This window comes from Ailuropoda melanoleuca, chromosome 3, assembly GCF_002007445.2.
Source record: "Ailuropoda melanoleuca isolate Jingjing chromosome 3, ASM200744v2, whole genome shotgun sequence".
Classification (NCBI taxonomy): domain Eukaryota; kingdom Metazoa; phylum Chordata; class Mammalia; order Carnivora; family Ursidae; genus Ailuropoda; species Ailuropoda melanoleuca.
In genome coordinates, this window is record NC_048220.1 from 26,389,173 (window position 1) to 26,414,680 (window position 25,508).

The following is a 25,508-nucleotide window of genomic DNA, read 5'->3' on the forward strand; positions in this document are numbered from 1 at the left end:
TTTACATTGGAAACCGGGGATGTACTGTATGGTGACTAACATAATATAATAAAAAATCATTAAAAAAAAACTATCTGAGCATTTCAGGCAAAGGAAGTCAAAGGAAGATTTTCATGACAGTTAGAAAGCTGTGATACCTGACATAACCTGGTTCTGAAATCCTCTTCTAGAAAAGTTGTTGGAGGGCTCTCAAAAGTCTTATTTTTGTGTCACTGAAAAATTTTTGTGGTTATGTGGTAGAAAATACTAAACTTTTAAGTCTCATGTGTAGGGAAGTGTTGAACTACTATACTGTACACCTGAAACTAACATAACACTTTATGTTAACTACACTGGAATTATAAATAAATACATAAACACATAAATAAAAATAAACTTCCAGGTATCACGTAGTTACATGGAGCAGAAATGCAGACTTGTCAGAATAATATAATCATTTTAGACATTTGTGCTTTATGACTCAAAGAAACAGGCACATAGATTAGGATGGTCAGGTGATCAGTATTTCGGTACTTTTGTGATCATTTTGCTATCTTAACCTTCTGTAAGTCGAGGTTTACTTCCATTCACATAAAAGCCTATGTCTTAGTTTCCCCTCCCTTTTTGTTAAACTTATGATGAACTTTTTCCTGTGTCTGTCCATAGGCTGCAGGAGATTTAGAAACAGAAATGGTCTCTAATTTAACCTTTCTTATTTTCCCATTTAGTTGTGTTTTGTGACTGTTGCCTTCAACATATACTGTAATATACAAATTTTTCTCTTACTTGGAGACCTGTTAAAAAATACTGAAAAATATTCAGACTTCTATTTTCTTGCATACTGGCACACTTACTACAATAATATACTTGCTGTCACCATCTTTTTTGCATGGATAAAGGTATTTATACTTTATTATATTAAATACAGCAGATTAGATATATATTTTTTAAGATAGCAAAATGGGAACTAGAGCTGCAAAGTTATGGGGAAAAAAAGGATTTTCTTAACTATGAAGTAATTTTAAAAGTAGGTTGGCCTTGCGATGATTGCGGGCAAATCTTCAAAGACTCCTAACTATCATTAAGCACTTCCTTTAATTTGAAGCAAATCTTTTCTGAAATTAATTTAACTTACTCTAACTAATTATGATATTAGATATTCTTCTGTTTCAGTTAACTTTGTTCTTTTTCAGATATTCAAATTCATAAGTTTTAATAAGACAATGTCTCAGCTGTCATCAACCTTGTCCCGCTGTATCAAAGACATAGTAGGATTTGCCATCATGTTTTTTATAATATTCTTTGCTTATGCTCAGTTAGGATTTCTTGTTTTTGGATCACAAGTTGACGACTTTTCCACTTTTCAAAATGCCATGTAAGCTGTTAGAGTAAATGTAATTATATTTACTAGTTTATAAGAAAAAATCATGGAAAGGCCTATAATAAGTAGTAGCATATGTATTCATGAATTTAAACTTGGTTTTATATTTTCACTGATAGAAAAATACCTGGTCACACTTGAAGCAGTGTTTAACATTAAGAGATCCCAATGGATAGTGCAGTCTATTTTTTAAATGTTAAGAGGTCAAGTTAGAAAAATAATTTTTCATTGGTAAAAATTTTACTAAATATAACAGAAATTGGCCTCTATGTTTCTGTAATATTTATTGTCTGGAGAAAAGAAAGTTTAAATGTTTTTCTTTAAGGGCTCTACTTTTAGAATCCTTTTATTGATATTCACCTGATTGTCCTTTGCTGATCTGGCAAAGCTGTGTTTTAAAAATATTTTATATGCATGGGGGCGCCTGGGTAGCGCAGTCATTAAGCGTCTGCCTTCGGCTCAGGGCGTGATCCCGGCGTTCTGGGATCAAGTCCCACATCGGGCCCCTCCACTGGGAGCCTGCTTCTTCCTCTCCCACTCCCCTGCTGTGTTCCCTCTCTCACTGGCGGTCTGTCACATAAATAAATAAAAAAATCTTTAAAAAAATATTTTATATGCATAAAGCAATCAGCAGGCAACAAACTTATACAACTGATCAGGTAGAATCCTTAGAAAAATATTCAGGCTTTTTTTTTTTTAATGAATAATTTAAATAAATTCACTCTCCTTTTTGAATAGGTAAAATAAGTTCTGTGTGTTTAAGAAAATTATGATAGTCTGAAATATCAATTCTCAAAAATATGTTCTGTGTAACTTAGACCAAGCTTGATGGGAAATGGCTTCATACTTAAGTTTTTGAAATTTTGCATCACTCTTTCGAAAATTTGCGGTGCATATTAACATACGGCCGTGAGAAAAACTGTAATAACTTTCTTTAGTCAAGAATTCTCCAAACTTACTTGTCAATGCCCTTTTATTTGATTTTGGGGGACTCTGGTCTAAGGAAATGTCTTGAGTTGCTCTCTTTTCACCATCCACATGGATATATTTGAAGTACCCATTCTAAGAAATTTCATAATATTTGCTGAAATAACCCTTTATTAATCAGTAGTAGAAAGAAGAGTGGACTAGGAACCAAGAGGATATAGTTCTACTTTCCACTTCTGCCACTAGCTGTTCAACTTTTCTAGACCTTTCTTTCTTTATCTGCAAATGAAGGGACTGGACTAAGTTACTCCCAAAGATTCTTTCCAGTGTCAAATAACCTACAATTTGAGAAGTCTAATTATCTTTCTCTTGAGTGAATTACACTTGCAGTTCCAACAACTTCCTGGTCCTTTCCTAGGATCTTAATTCAAGTGTCACTTACTAATAAAACTTAGTAGTGTTGGACACTGAATATAAATGTAGTAATTTACAGAACTTGGAAATTGGTCTTACCCTCGATAGTGGGGAAGAAAGGAAGTATAAGGCACAGAATAAACAGGTAGACAACTTTGGAATACATTAATGAAGGGACTTCTGCTTTTGGTAATGATGTGCTGGGTTATTCAGATCAACCTCCTCTTCAAGACAGTTGAAAAAGCTAGACGAAATACAGATAACATTGAAGAACTAACAAAAAAGTAGATAATAAGTGGACCAAAACCAAAAGGCAAGAACCCAGAGAAGTAAGCTCAGCATCCAAAGCTTCATTTGCCCTGAAAGCTTTTTAATTATATAAGGATTTTTTTATTATTAAAATATACATAAAATTTACCATCTTAACCATTTCTAAGTATACAATTTAGTGAGATTAAGTACATTCATACTGTGCAACCATCACCACCATCCATCTCCAGAACTCTTTTCATCTTGTAAAACCTAAACTATGCCCATTAATCAAGAATTCTCTACTTCCCCCCTTCCCCAGCCTCTGGCAACCACCATTCTACTTTCTCTCTCTCTCTCTCTCTCGATCTCCATTAACTCTAGGTACTTAGTGGGATCATACAGTATTTGTCTTTTTGTCACTGATTAATTCCCCTTAACATGTGTCTTCAGGATTCATCAGTGTCGTGCAATATGTCAGAATTTCCTCCCTTTTTAAGGCTCCCTTTGTAAGGCTGAATACATTCTATGTATAAATCTCACTTTGATTATCCATTAGTCTGTTGATGGCCATCTGGACTTCTTCCAAGTCTTAGCTGTTGTGAATAATGCTATGAGCATGGGTGTACAAATATCTCTTCGATACTCTGCTTTTAATTCTTTTTGTTATACACCCAGAGCTGGAATTGCTGGATCATATGGTAATTCTATTCTGGGCTTTTTGAGGAACTGCCACACTGTTTCTGCAATGGTTGCATCATTTACATTCCTACCAACCGTGCAGGGTTTCAATTTCCCCACATCTTCATCAACACTTGTTATTTTCTGGGCTGCTTTTTTTTTTTAATAGTAGCCATCCGAATGGATGTGAGGTGATATCACATTGTGGTTGTGATTTGCATTTCCCTAATGGTAGTAATACAGAGCATCTTTTCATGTTATGATATGTTGGTCTCTTGATGGTGTCCCGGTGGCTCTGTTCATTTTTCTTCAATCTTTTTCCTTTCTTATTCTCAAACTTGATAATTTCAGTCATCCTGTCTTTAGGTTCACTGATCTTTTTTTTCTTCTGCCTGCTTCAATATGCCTCTGAATCCCTACAATGAACTTTCATTTCAATTATTGTATTTTTCAGCTCTACAGTTTCTTCTTGGTTTCTTTTGAGGTTTTCTATCTCTTTATAGATATTTCCATTTTGTTCATAAATCGTTTTTTTCATAAATCATTTTCTTGACTTTCTCCATGTCTTTTAGATCTTTGAGCAGTGCTAAGATGGTTGTTTTAGAGTCTTTGTCTAGTAGGTTTGCCATTTGGTCTTTCTTAGGGATATTTCTCTGGTTTATTTTTTTCCTTCTGTTGAGTCATACTTTCCTGCTTCTGTGTATGTCCTGTCTTTTCTTGTTGTTGTTGAAAACTGGACATTTGAATGTAGAATGTGATAACCCTGGAAACGACATTCTTGCCCTTCACCAGGGTTTCCTTTGTTTGTTGTTGTTGTTTTATTGTATACTGTCTTCATGCTGAGGATCAGCCTGAGGTGTAAAGGTCTTCTTAGATCTTTTCTGAGCCTGCACCTTTCCTTGGGGATGCATGGTGACTTTCTAATTTCCTCTGTGTATGCAGTTACTTTTGATGTCTTTAATGTCTGGCTCCCAAAGGCGGAAAAAGAAAAAAACGAAGGAGGAGGGAGGGCACCAGCCCTTTAATACCAAGGACATTAATTCAGCAAGAGGGAGAGGGACTTGAAACAGACAGGGGAACATGCCCACCTCTTTCTGCACCCTCGTAATCAGAAGGAGCAATCAGCAATCAGAACACAGACCCCTAATGTTTAGAGAAGAGTGTCCTGATTGCCCACCCTCGCTCCCACAGGTTGCATGCAAGCTGTTCCAGGAATACATGCATGGTTCCCTGCCATGGGCTGGGGGGTGGCAGATGGGTAGCTTTTGCCAAGCTAAAATCTGGAATTGACCAAAGTGGTCTAAGCCTTCCCCTGGAAGTTACAAGCCTTAAATATACTCCAGAGTTCCAAAACAGCTACATCAGACAAATTCTGCCTGTGTCATTGTTGTCTAGGTGGGGAGACATATTCCTAATGTTTCTTACTCCACCACCCTCCCCACCTCACCAAACCCTCCGTCATGAAGGCATTTTTGAGGATCCAGAGGAATAGTCAAGGAACTGTGTTTCTGGCCACTTCTTGGGGAGGAGGAGACAGAAGGCAAAGTCCAGGGCTTGCATAAGGGGAGAGAAGGGGAGAGTTTGTCTGATAACCTCTCCACATATCAGGCAAGGAAACTGAAGTGCTAGAGCCTCAAGTTAAAGGTGAATCAATCCCTCATAATTACCTAGGTATCCAGGGAATTTCATGTCTTAAACTTGTATTAAGATGGTCCTGGTTTAGAATGACTATGTACATCTGCAGACACAAACAAAAAACCTCTCTGGAGAAAGTTTATTCATCCTAAGTCTCAAATTTCTTCTACAAGCAATTTTTCAACTATAACTTACTGCTCATAGTCAAAGGAAACCTGGTACAGACGGGGTAAGAAATCATAAGCAAGAACAAGCGGATAACAAACAACAGACTCAAAGACTTCCAATATTGGAATAATCATGCAATATTTACTATATTTAGAGAAATAAAACATAAGTCAGAAAACAGCTTTAGAGAATAGGACAGTATAAAAAGCGACATATTTGAAAAAGTATCAAAAATAGAATTCTAGAACTGAAAATTATAGTAACTGAGATTAAAAACCTCTTAACATGGGGCCTGGGTGGCTCAGTTGGTTGAGCGTTGTACTCTTGATCTCGGCTCAGGTCATGATCTCAGGGCTGTGGATTTGAGCCCCCCATTGGGCTCCATGCTGGGCATGGAGCCTACTTAAAAACAACAAAACAAAAAACAAACAAAAAAAAAACCCACCTGGTTGACAGGTTTGACAGCAAATAAGAGATGAAGAGAGTATGAGTAAAGTGAAAAATAGGCCATCAAAAGTTACTGAAAATGTGGCATAGAGATATAGAAAGTGGGAGAAGGTATGAGGTAAGAAGACTGGAACAAGAAGTCCTAACATGTTTTAACCTGAGTTACAGAAGACAGACAGTGAACTAGGCAATATTTGGAAAATGCTGAGGAATAGCTAAATACCCAGTCATGTGAAGTCATAGTAACCACAGAGGTATATTCTTACGGAACTGTTAGATATTTTAATTTATAAGAGAGAACTCTAGAAAGTTACCAGGGGTATCAGAAAGCTACAAAACAGTATTTTCATTAAATATAACCCTGTATGCTAAGCAGTCATGGTGTTCCTTTTAGGTTGGGCCGGGGCAGCGGAGAGATAAACTAAATTCCAGTTAGGAAAAAATGACAATTACATTGTGTTTGAAGTCTCCATTTCCTATGTGATTATAACCATTCGGCAACTTGGTTAGGGTTTTGTTATTCACATTACTTACACAGCAGAGGTATCTGGACATTTTCCTGATAGAGAAGGACTGAATAGAAGCTTTAGTTAACAAGCTAATTTCTGGAGAAGAAAAATGGTGCCTTTAACTTATCTTTTCTTCTGTAAATACAACTCAAGGATTACAGATCAAGTTTGATCAAAACTAAAACAAAACCTCTCATTCTCCCATATCAGAGAGGAAAAAATAGTTGTTGAGAGACTTTGGTCTCCTTCCAGTTCAGCTTTTCTTATCTTGTGCAGAAGAACATTATAAACCAGCATTAAAAGCTGAATAAATGGGGTGCCTGGATGGCTCAGTCGGTTAAGCGACTGACTCCTGGTTTCAGCTCAGGTCATGATCTGAGTCATGAGATCCAGACTGGGCTCCACACTCAGTGCAGAGTTAAAAACTCTCCTTCTCCCTCTGACCCTCCCTGCTGTGCTCTCTCTCTCTCAAATAAATATTTATTTATAATAAATAGGCTAATTAATTAAAAGATTTGTTTGAGAGAGAGAGAGAGAGGCAGAAGGAGAAGCAGGATCCTGATGTGGGGCTCAATCCCAGGACCCTGGGATAATGACCTGAGCCAAAGGCAGACACTTAACTGGCTGAGCCACCCAGGCACCCCTAAATAAATAAATCTTAAAAAAAAAAAAAGGCTAGATAAATACTTTAAGTATGATTTAATCATGTTTTAGGTACCCAAGATGAAATTCCAGGTTACTCTTGAGTCCTAGAACTCCAAGTAGCCCATTTCTTTGAATACATTTTCTTCCTTCATTGTTTACAGCTGTGCTCCCTTTACATGCTGGGCAAAGGCAACCAGGAACAAGAAGCCTTCTTCCTTTTGACTAACCAATCACGCAAAGTATCTACATACTATTAAAAATCCCATCCCAGACTTCCCCTTAAAATAACTCATTTTAAGCATCTAATAGCAGTAGCAGTGGCATCAAAATATATCAAACATAAATCCAAGTAAGCTGAAAGTATCAACTGTGGTTGTTCCTAATTAGGTTACGAATTTTTAAAACTTTTTCTTTAGTACTTTCTAAAATTTCTCCCATGAACATGCATTATTATTATAATCAGAAGAACTGGAGTGCTGCCTTTTTCTTTTAATTGTCCAATAATAGAGCCCTGGCTATCCATGAGGAACAGAAAATAGATGTTATCTATTCCAGAAAACAAAATATTGGTAATAAAGTAACATGTTACTGTTGGCAAAACAAGAGAGATTTTCCTATGTACTGTTCACATAATTTAAAGAAAAAAATTTAATTTCATCTAATTATTAATAATCTTTAAATTATTATTTTAAAATGATCAATTCAGGAACCTGGGTTTTAAAAATGGAAACTACAATAAATCTTTTTCTAACCTACTAACCTACTGACCCACTGACCTCCTTTGGAATTTAGGTTAAATCTGATATCACAGATATTTCTGGGTCTGGTGGATCTATCAACATTAATTAAAAGTAATGCTGAAATTTAATTGACTGATATAATACAGAACCCAAGCAGCAATCCTTAACGATGTTTATCACCATTTATGAAAGATTCTAACTTGCTTCTACAGACTGCTCAGTGTTTGTCTTATAGCTAAAAAGATAATTATTCCTAAGAAAACTATTTTAACTTGTGAAGAAAGATCCAAATACATTTTAAATTAATTGTTTAATGTATGAGTAAAGATGAAATTAAACAGTTCTCAATTTAAAAACAAAGACATCATCTACATAATTTTTAACATATCCCTGGTATGTCTGGCAATGCCGTTGCAAATTAATGATGAGAAAATAAGATGTCCTGTTAAGTAATCCTAATTCCACCTCTGCTGCTACTACACTTATTCAAAGTCTTAATTTCTTAATTTTCCACCTTTAATATTAATAAAATGAAGATCTGTTATATTTTAAATGTTATTTTACATCAAATCCAAGATTTATAGTTATTGAAGAGAATAAAGTAAACCTCAGGGGGCACCTGGGTGGCTCAGTCAGTTGAGCGCCCAGCTCTTGATTTCGGCTCAGGTCATGATATCCAGGTCCTGAGATTGAGCCCTGAGTTGGGCTCCACGCTCAGCAAGGAGTCTGTCTCTCCCTCTTCCTCTGCTTCTGCCCCCACCCTGCTCAGTGGAATGCACTCTCCAAAAACAAAAACAAAAAAACCACCTCTGGATCATGTTTGAGGATCATTACCAGCACTCGTTTGAAACTCAGCAAGTGATAAATTGTTGGCATCTTATTTTAGCAGAAGAGGAGTACAAATAAACACATTATTGGTATTAGAAATTCTAGGGTTCTTGGGTCTAGGTACAAGTTGAAAATCCTTATTGGACAACGTCAGGTATTCTAAGTTTTAGAAGGGCACAAGAAAGGCTAAGGCTATTGCCAAGACTAGTTGGTAAGCAGGTATCTCAAGGGTCAAATCTTGTGGGATTAAGTGGAAGCCCATCATTTCCTGAATCACTATTGAGCTACTGAAGTACCTTGTCTGGCCTTTAGGGGGATTATCCACACCTAGTTTTACTGAACTTGGGGCTAACATGACTAAAGCCAGAAAACCTATGCCACATGCAGCTGGATGGATACTTTCCTAGACACAGCGGTAACTCCCATCAGTTGTCATGTATGTGTGAAGGGATATAATGTTTTTCTTTCTTCCCACCAAAGATTTGCACAATTTCGAATTGTTCTTGGAGATTTTAATTTTGCTGGTATTCAGCAAGCCAATCGTATCCTGGGACCCATTTACTTCATCACTTTCATCTTTTTTGTGTTCTTTGTCCTGCTGGTAAGTATGACCATGTATTTTCCCTTTTTAATATTTTTTAGAATAAAAAATAATTAATTTAGAAGAAATTATAATATCACTGCTTAGCTGTCAGAGCTTTTTACATTTAATAGGAATTGTGTGGATTCCTGGTAATCCAGGCTAAGTCCAGTGTCTAAATGTTTTCAGTTTGTCCAAAGGAGAATGTGATCACATTAGTTACCATCTTGGTGTCTGGTGTGTGCCAGGAATGTGCTCAATCCTCTCTGAGTATAACGTGAATATCCCAGGTCTCTCCAGCCTGGGACATTCCACACTGGCAGGGATGAATATATTCTGCCCATTTGCAATGGCTTCTAGCCCTTACGGCTAAAAGCTCATACCTGTGCGATTTTTAGGAGTCCCCAGGATGGGTCTTTCACGTGCGCTCAGGACAAATTCATGTGGCCTTCCTAATCAGGAAAAGTTGCTTTCCTAGTCGAGGCCCTGCTACTGTTCTCCTTGAAAACACTTTTGTCAATGTACAACAGTTATCCCCTGGTGGTGGCCAGAAGTCCTCAGAGTGACAGAGCTGGGCTTCAGTGAAAGGTGGAGGTGGGCTGGAAGTAAGAATACCCTCTCCACAACTGTTTGTATTATCTGGACATAGTATTCATAAGAGCCTTAGTAAGACTATGCATTTAAACAGCTTTATAGAATTTTAAAACACCCCTCTTATGAACATATACTTACTCTGTTTTCTTCTGGTATGCAGTGTTGATCAACTAGTGTGTGTATGTATATGTGTATACATACATAGATATATATATTACTACCCAGTTCATATGCATTATTTTACATAGTTTTTCTCATTTACCATAAACATACTCACCTATATCCACACTATACGTTTCCCATTCTACTATGTTATAGTCTGCATAGCCATTTCTCTATTACTGAACATATGGGCTACTTTTAAATTTTAAATCTAATTTACAAATGCCAGCACTGAGGGTGCCTGGGTGGCTCAGTCAGTTAAGCATCTGCCTTCAGCTCAGGTCACGATCCCAAGGGCTTGGGATTGAGTCCTGCATCAGCCTCTCTGCTCAGTGGGGAGTCAGCTTCTCCCTCTGCCTCTGCCTGCCACTCTGCCTACTTGTGCTCTCTCTCTCTGTCAAATAAATAAATAAAATCTTAAAAAAAAAATCCCAGCACTCATCAGAGTCACTAACATGTAAATTAAATTTTTACTGAAATAATTATGTGATTATTTCTCCCCAGAACATGTTTTTGGCAATTATTAATGATACTTATTCTGAAGTGAAAGCTGATTATTCAATAGGCAGAAGGCCAGATTTTGAACTTGGTAAAATGATTAAAAAGGTATGTCCAATTCTTTTCCTAATTTGATTCTAAGACAAATCTTTTCAGTTTATACTTTTGTCCTTTGAATAGCACTTAAACCCCAAGTAGTGGTGGGGTTTTTTGTTCTGTTTTTTTGTTTTGGTCCAGTCTTACTCTTATTTGTATTATTTCACTGCCAGGGAAGTGAGATTTCTTTCTGGCTTTAAAAAAGGTGGCCAAAGTTATTTCAGATTTTGATATATCAAATAGCAATTGAGCTGTTTACTAAATGCAAAGCACTGTTGGGTTTTATAATAAACCTATCCCTTCCCTCCCAAAATTTTCAACTTAGATGCTAGTAAATTTCTATAAACAGTCTTAACTCAGAAATCCATGGGCCTTATCTTGCTTACTTTCATGTTTCTGTTAATGGCAACACTCTTCTCAGCCACTCGAGGCTTAAAAACCTTGAATTTTTTATTCCCTGTCCCTCATATGGTCTGTTACCAAGGCCTGTGTGTCAAGTCCATCTCTGTAGTTTTGTTCACATTTGTGAGATTCAAGGCCATGTTGAATTCTAACCGCCACCACTGGGTTAGGGCCCTCAGTACTTTTCTCCCAGCCTTCTGTATGGTAACATCTTCTGGCCTCTTTCCTGTGCCAGTCCAGCTCTGATATCACTTCTCTGCTCCCAATTCTTCAGTTTCTCTGGGCCTGTGAGGTAAGTCCAACCTCTTTACGCAAACACGCAAGAACCTTCTCAAGTCTCCAGTTCCAACCTGTCCTTATTCACGATCACTGAACTATGTAGCATGTCTACCTTCCATGCCTCCGTGGACAGCATGGTATGGCCCAGCCAGTGTTGGAGCACAGCGCTGTGCACCGTCATTGAATGTCGCTCTCCCCTCTGGGCCTCTGCTCATGTCACTCCCTGACCCCAGCAATATTCCCTCCATTCCCTCAATGACCTTCTGTTCTCCTGGACAGAGTGACATCTTCCCTGTCCTCTCAACACCTACCTCGCTTCAGTTGTTAGCAGAGTCATGTGTGTACCATCTTGCTCACCTCTGCATAGCCATGGCTCTAACCGCATCACTTCACACAGGAAAAGTCCTAAGAGCCATGAGGTTAGCGGAGTTTAAAAACTCTGACCAAGAACTCACCTGTAAAAGGAAACTATTAATATGTCCCCCAGTGAGGTGAAGTGTAGGTTTTGTCATCTTTTATCTCTTGATTATGATGCTGGTTATGTGCATTAAAGTGTTAACATCCTTAAATGCAATAAATGTTCATAAAACTGTTCAAAGATTTCTTTTTCTAAGTTCAAGTGTGATGTTCACAAGAGAACCCCTTTTTCTTCTTCACTAGCAGGCAGAAATCATAAGTGGTGACAAAGTAAAAGAAAGATAATCACAGCATTGCATCCATATTTCTTTAGGGTAGTAGTCCCTAGGGACAGGCATTCCGTATTTCTTATTCCTTGATCAAAATTAGTACAGGATAGGGGCGCCTGGGTAGCGCAGTCGTTAAGCATCTGCCTTCCGCTCAGTGTGTGATCCCAGTGTTCCGGGATTGAGTCCCACATCAGGCTCCTCCGCTGGGAGCCTGCTTCTTCCTCTCCCACTCCCCCTGCTTGTGTTCCCTCTCTCAGGCTGTCTCTATCTCTGTCAAATAAACAAATAAAATCTTTAAAAAAAATTTTTTAACTATTTTTAATTATGCCCAGAGTTACAACAATGCTCTCAAAAAACTCAGACTAAAGAAACCTGAAGAGGATGAAGACAAAAAAAGGTAAGATGACTTAAATTTTTAACTTGCTGTTTCAAACTGTAGATTGTGTTAGAAGCTCACAATGAGAGTAAGGTTTTTTTGTTTGTTTGTTTTTGTTTTTTTTAAAGATTTTATTTATTTATTTGACAGAGATAGAGACAACCAGCGAGAGAGGGAACACAAGCAGAAGGAGTGGGAGAGGAAGAAGCAGGCTCACAGCGGAAGAGCCTGATGTGGGGCTCGATCCCATAACGCCGGGATCACGCCCTGAGCCGAAGGCAGATGCTTAACCGCTGTGCCACCTAGGCGCCCCGAGAGTAAGGTTTTGATTGCAAAACAATCACATCCAATGTGCTGATTTTAAATATGTTGTCAACACACCACCAGTAGTGCCTCCTAATTTTGAGAGTGCCATGAGACTCCAAGCTAAAGCTAATTAAAAATTAATTTAACACATGCCATGCCACTCAGAAAAAGCTTTAACAGAAAGCTGGATGGAATATAGACCCCCTAAAAAGGTAGGAAAAAATTTTAGTCTACATTAAGTGCATGCACTTAGCTATCAAAATAAAAACATTCTGGGGCGCCTGGGTGGCACAGTGGTAAAGCGTCTGCCTTCGGCTCAGGTCGTGATCCTGGCGTTATGGGATCGAGCCCCACATCAGGCTCCTCTGCTGGGAGCCTGCTTCTTCCTCTCCCACTCCCCCTGCTTGTGTTCCCTCTCTCGCTGGCTGTCTCTATCTCTGTCAAATAAATAAATAAAATCTTAAAAAAAAATTCTTACACAAAATAATTAAGGATACTTTTACATCTACTGAATCATTTTGGTATCAAAATGCTTCTGAAACCCAGGCCTCTGGCAGTGGGACATAATATAAACTTTTTTTTATAGCTATAGATGTGACAGTCTGGAGAACTTATTAATGACCACACTTTCCAAATAATTAGTGTTATCAGAAAAATCAAAAATGCAATTCAGATCCTTACTATAGACCTGATCGTATTTTATGTTGTCATTTCCCTTTCTACTGTCATATGCCTCTGATTTTTATTTTATATTAGTACGAAAAGCGGAGATTTGGTTGAGCAAGCCAGAAGAGAAGGCTTTGATGAAAATGTAAGATTTTAACTTTCTTATAAAGATAGCTTTATTAGAAATATGCCTACAAAAGAGTTCTGATTAAGAATTGAAATGATTTGCTTTCTTTAGAGCGGTAGTTGCCACCACCAAAAATTTCTCCCAGAATCCAGCTAGTTTGTTGTTTAGAACAAGTCACTTCAGTCCTGCATGCTACCTCTCTTATTGTTGCTCTCAGCCGGATACCCTGGTCCTCCAGCTGTAGTCACTGTGTGATAATCCCACAGGGTTTAGTGAGTATACTCTCTTGACATGATTATGTCATTTTTCTCTCATAATCATTAATGTGATTAATTACTTTCATGTTTCATACAGTTGACCCTTGAATAATGAAAAGGTTATGTTTACAGTACTGTAAACAAAATCCATGTGTACGTGGACCCACATGGTTCAAACCTGTGTTGTTCAAGAACCATGTTGTTGAACAACAGTTTGAACTTCGCGGGTCCAGTTATATGTGGGTCTTTTTTTTTTTTTTTTAATAAACACAGTACAGTATTTACTGTAAATATATTTTCTCTGCCTTTTGATTTTCTCTGTAACATTTTTTCTCTAGCTTACTTTATTGTAACAATACAGTACACAATAGATTTAATATACAAAATATGTTTTAATCAACTACTTATGGAATCATTAAGATTTCAGTCAACAAGGGCGCCGGGGTAGCTCAGTCGGTTAAGTGTCTGTCTTCGGCTCAGGTCATGATTCCAGGGTCCTGGGATCAAGCCCCACATCTGGTTCCCTGCTCAGTGGGGAGCCTGCTTCTCCCTCTCCCTCTGCCTGCCACTCTGCCTACTTGTGATCCCAGTCGCTCTGTCAAATAAATAAATAAAATCTTAAAAAAAAAAAAAGATTTCAGTCAACAGTAGGCTATTAGTTGTTAAATTTTTAGGGAGTCAAAAGTTACACACACATTTGTGACTACACAAAGGTCAGCGCCCCTAACCCCCATGTTGTTCAGGGGTCAGCTATACAAGTAGTAGAGCGAGGTTTCTCACTGTGAGGTAAGGGAGTTACAAAAAGGAAAGGCTGAAGGTTAAATTGAACTTTGTGGTGTTGGATTAGAATTGTAGATTGTGTGTGTGTGTGTGTGTGTGTGTGTATTCTATACCTCTGTCTATCCACTGCTACTCTCCACTGACTATAAAGGGCATCATTGGGACAACTGGCAAATTCAAATGCAGGACTCAGCATTAGAGGATAATAATCTATCAATATCAGTTTTATGATTCTGATGGTTATGTGGTGACTATAATAAAGGAGAATGTCCTTGTATGCAGCAAATACACACTGATGCACTCAGGGACAATAGGACATTCGTGTTGGCAACTCCAAATACTTCAAAGGAAAAAAAAAGCATTTGTACTGTTCTTATAAGTTTTCCGTAAGTTTGAGGTTCTTTTAAAAACAAAATTTTAATTCAGTAAACCATTTCTGAAATAAAAGATGATGTAAATTGAAAAACATACTGTGTACCTAGGGGAAATCACCTAGAATGAACATGATACTTACCCAAGTAAAATATGGACTTACAAGAAAAAGAAAACCAGGTTAGCATGACAACATTCAACACCATAAATCAACAGAGCAATACCTAAAAATTATGCAAAGAAAGAAAATGTAAGCCAAGCATATTTATATCCAGCAGACTCGTGCTGCAAGTGTAAAGGCTCAAATAGTTTTGAACACGCAAGAACTCAGAGAATACTGTTGTATCCCTGAGGATTCTACGAGAGCAATCAGCTTCAGCTAACCAAAAGATGACTGGAGAAATTTTGGAAAGAGGAAGGGGGGAGAGGGATGGTATAAAGTAGAAAAAGTTGACTGGTTTGAATATATAGCTAAAATTAAAAAATTATCATTTAGAGTTAATAATCAGTAAGAATAAATTTTAGCATATTTAATAATACAATAAACAAGAAATTGTTTCAATGATTTTAAAACACATGTTCTTCTCACATTTTAACATCGTTAAAATCAAGGTGAACCTTACGGTTGACGGGGTGTCATATGGTAATTGGCAGCCTTTCTTTCTTAAGTGGTCCATAAACAATGGTGCGTCTTACATTAGACTCCATCTCTCAGATACATGAAACACAGTAATAAGACTAAATATAGTTGGGTAATAGGAAGATGAGGAGAAGGAAAAAACTACAAGCTCATTTTCTTGTTGAACTTGTTTGATTCCTTGTTGAGGGAACCCAAGTAAGAAGAGAGGACCCAGGTTGTAAAAAAGATACATGAATAAAAACAAACCACTACAACAAAAATATATACCATCCGAAGGGCAGAAGAACCAAAACCAAAACAAAATATACCATGTGGTAAAAAATTTAAAACTTACCATGAAACAGTACGGTGTAACTGTGACCAGTTATGTCTGACTATCAGTAGAAGCAACTAAGCTTAGTTTACTTAAAAAGGAAAATTTTCAGATTGAATCACAAAGCAACACCCAATTCTATGCTATATCCTAAAATATATACCTAAAACAAAGTGATTCAGAAAAGTTAAATATAAAAGCATAAGCAAAGTTGTAAACAGGTAAGCAAAAGATTTAGAGGACACAACTGAATATAAGTCAAGGTAGAATTCTAGACCTACAGCTCTAAATGAGATGAAGGGCACTTTATAGAGCTAACATCAACTTTAATAGTTATGATTATCTATGCACCAAATAATAGGGCATCGAATTCCATCAAGTATGGCATACTAAACTTATAAAATGAGAAATAAACTAAAAATAGAACACTAAAAATAGAGATCAAGAAAAACACAAGACAAAAACTACAAAACAATGAATAAGTTGATCTTATAGTTCCATATTTAACTTTGTACTCTCAGAAGATATATCTGCTTTTCAAAAACCCATTCATAAAAAATGATCATATAGGGGCACCTGGGTGGCTTAGTTGGTTAAGCATCTGCCTTCAGCTCAGGTCATGATCCCAGGGTCCTGGGATCAAGTCCTGCATCGGGCTTCTTGGTCAGCGGGGAGCCTGCTTCTCCCTCTGCCTTCTGCTGTCCCTGCTTGTGCTCGCTCAGGCCCTCAGTCTCTCTGGCAAATAAATAAATATTGAAAAAACCAATAAATTCAAAAATTGTTTAATATAGAAAAAAATTATTTTAAAAGCAACATAGTAAAAATGTTTTAACAAAATCAGAAAATAAAGATTGTTTAACTGAGACTTTATTTTTTTTTTTTTAAAGATTTTATTTATTTGACAGAGACAGAGACAGCCAGCGAGGGAGGGAACACAGTCAGGGGGAGTGGGAGAGGAAGAAGCAGGCCCAGCAGAGGAGCCTGATGTGGGGGCTCGATCCCATAACACCGGGATCACGCCCTGAGCCGAAGGCAGACGCTTAACCGCTGTGCCACCCAGGCGCCCCTAACTGAGACTTTAAACTATTAAACAATTCTTGGGGTACTTGGGTGGTTCAGACGGTTAAGCACTGGACTCTTGATTTCTGCCAGAATCATGATCTCAGGGTGGTTAGATTGAGTCCCTTCTGGGAGTCCACACTCAGTGGGGATTCTGCTTCTCCTCTGCACCAACTGCACCCCCCACCCCCAGCCAGCCACCCTGCTCATGCTTGTGTGCGTATGCACTCTCTCTCTCTCTAAAAATAAATATAATTGTTGGGATGCCTGGGTGGCTCAGTCAGTTAAGTGTCCCACTCTTGATTTCAGCTCCAGGTCACGATCTCAGGGTTGTGAGATCAAGCCCTATGTCAGGCTCCACACTTAGCACAGAGTCTGCTTGAGATTCTCTCCCTCTGCCTCTGCCCCTCCCCCCACTTGCCTTCTCTCTTTCCTCCTCTCTAAGTAAATAAATACTCATAAACACATATATAAAATCTTCAAAAAAAACTATTAAACAATTCTTGAATCAAATAGGAAATACAAAATGAAATTGCAGAATTCTTATAAAAAACAATAAGGGGCGCCTGGGTGGCATGGGGCGCCTGGGTGGCACAGCGGTTAAGCGTCTGCCTTCGGCTCAGGGTGTGATCCAGGCATTATGGGATCGAGCCCCACATCAGGCTCCTCCGCTATGAGCCTGCTTCTTCCTCTCCCACTCCCCCTGCTTGTGTTCCCGCTCTCACTGGCTGTCTCTATCTCTGTTGAATAAATAAATAAAATCTTTAAAAAAAAAAACAATAAAAACACCATACAGCAGAATCTATAAGATAAAGTCAAATGCCCAAGGAAAATCAACTGATAAATTTACTGATAAATTTATCAGTAAAAATCAAGACTGAAAAACTGGTTTTAGCATGTAACTGAAAAAGTTAGAAAAGAATAAACAGAAAAAAACAGAAATAAGAAATAAAGATAAAAACAGAGTTAATGCATGGCAAATAACAAAGTTGTATAAATAAATAAAATGGCTGGTTCTTTGGGAAGATTAGTGGGAAGAAACTACTAGCCAACAAACATGGAATAAGAGGGAGAAAGCATAAACATGCATAGTAAGAAATTGCAATGGGAGAAATAATGAAGAAACAAGTAATTTAAAAAATACCACTGAAACTGAAGAAACACAAACAAATGGAAGGATATTCCATGCTCAAGGAAGGATATTCCATGCTCAAGGATTAGATGCCTTAGTACTGTTAAAATGTTCATACTACCTGGAGCAATATACAGATTCAACGCAATCCCTATCAAAATTCCAATGGCATTTTGCACAGAAATAGAACAATCCTAAAATATGCATGAAACTACAAAGACCTCAAATAGTCAAAGCAATCTTGAGAAACAGTAACTGGAGAAAGAAGAAAGCTGGAGGCGAAACACACCCTCATTTCAAATTATATTACAAAGCTTTTGGGGCACCTGGGTGGTTCAGTCAGTTAAGCCTCCAGGAACTCTTGATTTCTGCTTAGGTCATTTGTGAGATCAAGCCCTGCATCAAGCTTTGCGCTGGACATGAAGCCTCAAGATTCTCTCTCTCCTTCTCCCTCTGCCCCTCTCTCGCCCCTGCTTGTGCTCTCTCTCTAAAAAACAAGAAAAAAAAAAGTTTTGGCAATCTATTCTGGTATTTGCCTAAGAAGAGACACAAAAACCAACGGAATAAACTAGAGGGGCCAGAAATAAACCCTTGCATATATGACCAATTAATTTATGACAAAAGCACCAAGAATATACAATGGGGAAGAAACAAATCTCTTCAATAAGTGGTGCTGGGGAAACTAGAGAGCCAGGTGCAAGAGAACAAAACTGGACCAATATCTTATATAACATTAACATAAAATTAACACAAAATGGATTAAAGACTTGAATGTTAAGACCCGAAACCATAAAACTCTTCTGACAACACAGGTAGTAAGTTCCTTGTCATCAGTCACAGTGATGATTTTTTGGATCTGACACCAAAAGCAAAGGCAGCAAAAGCAAAAACAAAACAAGGTGGACTACAGCGAGCTAAAAAGCTTCTGTGCAGCAAAGGAAACAATTAACAAAATGAAAAGGCAACCTACTGCAGAGAAGAAAATATTTGCAAATTATATATCTGATAAGGAGTTAATATCCACAATATATAAAGAACTCACTCAACTCAACAACAAAAAAAATCCAATTGGAAAATGAGCAAAGGATCTGAATAGACCTTTGTCCAAAGACAAAAAGATGGTCAACAGGTACCTGAAAAGGTATTCAACATTACTAATCATCGGGGAAATGCCAATCAAAGGAGCTATCACCTCACACTAGTCAAAATGGCTGTCATCAAAAAGACAAGAGATATCAAGTGTTGGCAAGGATGTGGAGAAAAGGGAACTCTTGTGAGCTGTTGGTGGGAATGAAAACTGGTGCAGCCACTGTGGAAAACAATATGGAAGTTCTTCAAAAAATTAGAACATATGGTTACCAGTAATTCCACTTCTGGGTATTTATCTTAAGGGAATAAAAACACTTAATTCTAAAAGATATCCACACCATGTTCACTGCAGCATTATTTAGAATAGCCAAGACATGGAAATAATCTAAGTGTCCATCAGTGAATGAATGGATAAAGAAATGGATATATGTATAAAGGAATATTACTCAGCCATTAAAAAAAAGGAAATGCTGCCCCTTGCAACAATATGGATAAACCTTGTGGGCATTATTTTAAGTGAAATAAGTCAGAGAATGACAAATACTGTATGATCTCATATGCGGAATCTAAAAACAACAACAAAAAACAAAAAACTGAACTCATAAATACAGAGAACAGATTGGTGGTTCATGAGGGGCAGGGGGAGGAATTGGTAAAATGGGTGAAGGTGGTTCAAAAGGTACAAACTTCCAGTTATAAAATAAGTTCTGGGGATGCATGTACAGCATGATGACTCAACTAATAATTAATTATTAATAATTAATAACACCATATTGTATATTTGAAAGTTACTAAGAGAGTAGATCTTAAAAGTTCCTATCACAAGAAAAAAATCTATAACTGTGTAATGATGGATGTTAACTATTAAACTATAGTGATCATTTCACAATATATACATATATGAAATCATTATGTTGTACACCTGAAAAAAAAATCACTAAGAGACTTCTTTGTATAACTCTATGCAAATAACATTTGAAAAACTGAATGCAGTGCATAATTTTTCTCTGAAAATAAATTTACCAAAAATGAGCCCAGAAAAGAGCTTACAAAGGCTAAACAAATCCACTCTGTAGAATATCACAAAGTCATCAGAGCTACCTGAAAAATAAATCAGGCCCAGATGGCTTCACAAAGGAATTTTATCAGATTTGTAAGGAACAAATAGTTTCGACCTATTTAAGCTGTTCCAGAAAAAAGAGAAAATGGAAACCTTCCAAATTATTTTTATAAAATGGCTATATGGTCATTATGTAAAATGACTATATATATATATATATATATATACACAAACTATATATATACACATACACACACATATAAAATAACTATATATATACAAATATACACATATCACTTATAAATTTTGATCAAAAATCCTAAATAAAATATTAGCAACAGAATCTAACAGAACACAATAATATATCATGATTCAATAGGGTTTATTCTAAGAATGGAAAGATGGTTTAAAATTGGTAATGAACTAATTAACATAATTCATTCTATTAATACATCCAAAAGGAAGGTTGCATGATCATTTTCCACAGATGCTGGGTATTTGATAAGATTCAGCATCCAATCTTAGGGAGACAACAAAACAAAACAAAACAGAAATCAATGGACACTTCCTTGATACGGCAAAAACCATATTTATCTCACCCCTAAGCTCCAAATTACTTAACAGACTGGAAAGGACGTACTGGAGGGATGAGCCAAAAACAATTAAGAAAAATAAACTGGAAGTTTAAGAATTGGGAGAGAAGAGGGGCGCCTGGGTGGCACAGCGGTTGAGCGTCTGCCTTCGGCTCAGGGCGTGATCCCGGCATTATGGGATCGAGCCCCACATCAGGCTCCTCTGCTATGAGCCTGCTTCTTCTTCTCCCACTCCCCCTGCTTGTGTTCCCTCTCTCGCTGGCTGTCTCTATCTCTGTCGAATAAATAAAAATAAAAATCTTTAAAAAAAAAAAAAAGAATCGGGAGAGAAGAGATATAAACTACCTTTAGTTGATATATGATTCTCTTAAGTTTCCTAGATATGCAAGTACCAGAATTCAATATAGAATTAAAAATAATTTAAATAAATAGTTATGTCATATAAGCAAACACCAACCAGTTCATTAAAAATTATAATACTCTATAATAGCAACAAAATAGAAAGTGCCCAAGAATAAAAAGTGCTTAAAACCAAGATAAGGAAAATTATAGCATGCCTTAAAGACACAAAAATACATTTGACCAAATATGAATATATACCTTTAGTCAGGACCTAATCAGGAAAATGGAATACACATTATGTATCTTATTTATTTATTCTTTAAGGTTTTTTATGTATTTGAGAGAGAGAGCACAAAGGGAGCGTGAGAGGGAGAAGCAGACTCCCCACTAAGCGGACAGCCGGATATGGGACTGGAAATCCCAGGACTCTGAGATCATGACCTGAGCTGAAGGCAAATGCTTAAGCGACTGAGCCAGCCAGGAGACCGACATTATATAGTTTAAACAGAAAAAATTTACTACAGGGAACTGGTTACATGGGTACTGGAAGGCAGAAAAAGTAAAAACACTGATGCAACTCATACTCTAGGAAGATTTTATCACTCCCAAGGCTAAGGTCACAAAAAGTGAAGTTATCTGAACCTCATCTTAGAAGAGCCTACAGAGCTGTTGTTCAGACCTCTGAGGGTAATCCCCACCCCACCCCTGCTGCTACCATTTCTGAGTGAGAATGATGAGCCTGGTTCTGGGTATGCCAAAAGACTTTGGACTGCTTCAGCCGGAAGCCAACCACGGCTGCTGGAGATGACTGCCATTTGCAGAAGGAATGCTGATGGATAAAAACCCAGATCCTTCACTCCACCATCCTCCACTAAGGCAGAACCTAACAAGCCAGTAGCAAGTGTCTGGGGAATCAGGTTTGTAAAACCTGAGACCTAGCATCATAGAGCAGAAAAGGGTAAATTCTGAGTTGAGAGAAATCAGCTAAATAATAGGTCCAGATGACCCTTTTGGCTGTTTAGTATACACATTTGAACTTGCATAAAATGACATTAACTATTTTCCACAGTTCCATCCAATAAGGTCGAACTATCCTTTATACAAATGAAGGCACTTTTATCATCTCCCCCAAAAGGGAGAAGCAAAGTCCCAACAGTCATTGTATCTATCTCTGGGTGATGTTAAGACCTTTCCTAATGATATCACAATTCCTTAAGAACTTAATGTTTAAACTACAAAGTTTATTTTTCTTTTATTAAGTAAAGTCTACCCACCACATGGGGCCTGAACTCAAAATGCTGAGATCAAGAGTTGCATGCTCATACCGACTACACCAACCAGGCATCCCTAAACTACAAAGTTTGTTTTTGGACATAAAACAGGCATCCCCCAGAGAATTCCCTGGATTCCAAATATAGCTCTCTCTGCACCTGTTTTGAGGGAGCAACCAATTTCCCCTTGGTACTCAGTCTGCTGAATACCCACTTCTTTGCTTGCTGGTTCAGTAGCCTGAGGAATCCCAAATGGCCAGGTAGTAGTCTCATATTCTTATAGCCAGTTAGTATGTCCCTTGGTGGAAGCACGCTATCTATGAGGGTCTGTTTCTTTGGAGTCCCCCTGCTACCAAATACTCATTAGTTCAGTCAGAAAAATGAAAACACACAAGGTAGCCCAAAAGGAGGGCATTTACTACAGAGAATTCCTTCCTGAGGTATTAGAGGACTAGAAGAGACAGTGTTGAACACTAAATGAATGCAGGGACAACAGTGACAGCTACCGTCTACAGGGAAGAGGTGAGTAGATTAGAACCCTGAAACTTGGAGAAAATGGCCCCAGAATTGCCACTCTGCTTGTGAGGAAGGGAGCCACTGTCCTGTGAACATCAAGGCAGGCTTCACAGAAGTAGTGAGGGTTGAGATGGGTTTTTTGAAGGATGAGTCAAGTTTACTAGGCAGTCTATTTAACCCATACTATTACCACATCCATATTGTAACAGGCCTGGCCATACAGAAATAGCTGCATGGCCTACCACTTTAACACCACATTAAAAGTCTAAGTGCATATGTCAAAACATGAATGTTATAATGTGGCCAAAATAAAACTAGCAAGATTGAAAGCCATCCTTTCCTACTTATGCTATGTTGGTTTAAAAGACAGACACTGTCTGGGGCGCCTGGGTAGCGCAGTCGTTAAGCGTCTGCCTTTGGCTCAGGGCGTGATCCCGGTGTTCCGGGATCGAGTCCCATCGGGCTCCTCCGCTGGGAGCCTGCTTCTTCCTCTCCCACTCCCCTGCTCTGTTCCCTCTCTCGCTGGCTGTCTCTCTGTCACATAAATAAATAAAATCTTTAAAAAAAAAAAAAAAAAAGACAGACACTGTCTGATAGTTTCTCTGACCAGACCAGCACACATTTATCAAGTAAACAGAGTACGAACTTAGGCATCACCATCCTCTCTGGGCAAAGTAGTCAGAATCCTTATAAAGGGATCAACTTTGGTTCTTCACATTATTGCTGGATCAGGGCAGTATCGTACTGATTTACTGAGAAGTCTTTGGATCATATCTGGATGCAAGGCCTCTCCTTTTTTTTTTTTTTTTTTTAGGATTTATTTATTTGAGAGAGAGAGCGCAAGAGCATAAGCAGGGGGAGCACAGGCAGAGGGAGAGGGAGAAGCAGACTCCCTGCTGAGCAAAGAGCCCAATGCAGGGCTCGATCCCAGGACCCTGGAATCATGACCCGAACCGAAGGCAGACGCTTGACTGACTGAGCCACCCAGACACCCCTCCTCTTCCCCTTTTTTTTTTTTAAGTGCTGTCCCTATTTTCTACAACATAAGAGTGCATTTTTTCTAAATTGGGAAAAAATTATTTGGACACTAAAAGGCAAGTGGGTGTAGTGAGGACAAAACACAGGAAGGACTTTTTAAGAGCAGAGACAAACGTGGCAACAAGAATTTTCTGTTATAAGGAACTTATTTTGGGGTCTGTGGGCAGATTGGAGTGTACAGATTGATGCAGTAATCCCAAAAAGGGGACTGGGGACTGTTAGGTAAGACTGCAGGGGTCTGGCCTTGAAGCAGCTAGAAGGGCAAATACCCACAGATGTACTTGTTAATACATTTGCTTCATTACACAACAGAAGTACAGAAAAGAACAGCTCAGCTTTAGCCAAGTGAAGAACGGAGAACATGAGAAATTCAGCTGGAGAGGCAGAGGGGAAGAGGTAGTGAAACAAGAATAAGCTGATGATTTTTAATTTAAAAAACCCCTAACTCCAGTGAACAGTTCTAACACCAAGCCCTCTCAAGTGAATCTGCTGATGCATAGATCTTAAAGCCAGGAAGGGCAAACTCCAGTGGGGCTCAAAACCACAGCCCTGGAGGCTAGTATAAGATTCTCAACCCCATGATGCTTGGGTGCCAACTATGCTTGTCCTCTGACTTGACAGGAGATTCAAAGTGCAAAGCAGATGAAAAAGTGGAAAGAGAGGCTTGAGAAAAAGTATTATTCTGCAGAAATTCAAGATGACTACCAGCCTGTCACTCAACAGGAATTTCGAGAGTAAGTATATGTTCTAACCAGGGCACTGTGGGATATCATGATGTGGGGACCGGGGCCATGAGTTACATTATTTTCCTGAAACCAGACTTTATTCTGTTGAGATGCCACACCTTTTCTCATCTTTTTACCCAACTTTGAAATTAAACAGAAAGCACAAGACTCTATTTGTTTAAATGTAAGGTGAAAGTGAAACCAATTGCTTTTATCCTTACATGTCCAAATAGGAACTGCCATTTATATTCGATATGCATAGCAAACACTGTTCTCCAGTTTTAGAATATAAGATCCAAACTTGGCCACACTAGGCATGTTTTAGAAGCTTAAAATACTATCTTCCCACTCCCAAGTACTTCACAATAGGTACTAATAACCTGCTGACACTTTATGCACAAAGGTATGTTACTCATTCTCTGTTTCCTTCTAAATTATCCTCTAGACTCTTTTTATATGCTGTGGAGCTGGAGAAAGAATTACACTATGTCAGTCTAAAACTAAACCGAGTGATGAGAAAGATTTCAACTCTACAACCTTGAAAGAAGTGCAGGTGAGAACCTATGATATGATCATTGAGCATTTCTAACAAAGATTTATCCTTGTACTGAATTATTTCCTAAACATGTCCCCATTACAGGTACACTTTAAAAACACTGCACCACCTATCAGCAAACTATCATCAGAGTCAATGATAATCTCAAAAGATTTCCAGAAATTAAGTGCCCCTGAATGGGACCTATTGTACAATCCATGTATATTACAGCACGCATCCAGAGTATACACACAGTTGCACATAAAGGATTTTAGGAGATTTATTTAATTCTAGCAATGTGAAGATAAAATACAAAATGCTGCTGCTTATGGTTCATGGGGAAGGTCTCTAACAGGTCACTAAGTAGGTAAAGACAGTTTTCTCAATGTTACCTAGAGTATAGAAACTGTT

The 25,508-nt window shown here is 38.0% G+C and overlaps 1 protein-coding gene across 1 annotated transcript in view; it reads left to right on the forward strand.

The window, feature by feature from the left end:
* The window catches only part of PKD2L2 (polycystin 2 like 2, transient receptor potential cation channel), a 35,326-nt gene extending 10,210 nt beyond the window's left edge, over nt 1-25,116 (forward strand). Inside the window, exons 6-14 of the mRNA XM_034655737.1 lie at nt 171-177; nt 708-878; nt 1,173-1,354; nt 9,084-9,204; nt 10,444-10,545; nt 12,233-12,297; nt 13,339-13,393; nt 24,459-24,571; nt 25,008-25,116. Of these exons, the coding sequence (XP_034511628.1) occupies nt 171-177; nt 708-878; nt 1,173-1,354; nt 9,084-9,204; nt 10,444-10,545; nt 12,233-12,297; nt 13,339-13,393; nt 24,459-24,571; nt 25,008-25,104 (913 nt within the window). The 3' untranslated portion in view covers nt 25,105-25,116. The remainder of the gene's footprint in view (nt 1-170; nt 178-707; nt 879-1,172; nt 1,355-9,083; nt 9,205-10,443; nt 10,546-12,232; nt 12,298-13,338; nt 13,394-24,458; nt 24,572-25,007) is intronic.
* The last annotated feature ends 392 nt before the right edge of the window (nt 25,117-25,508 follow it).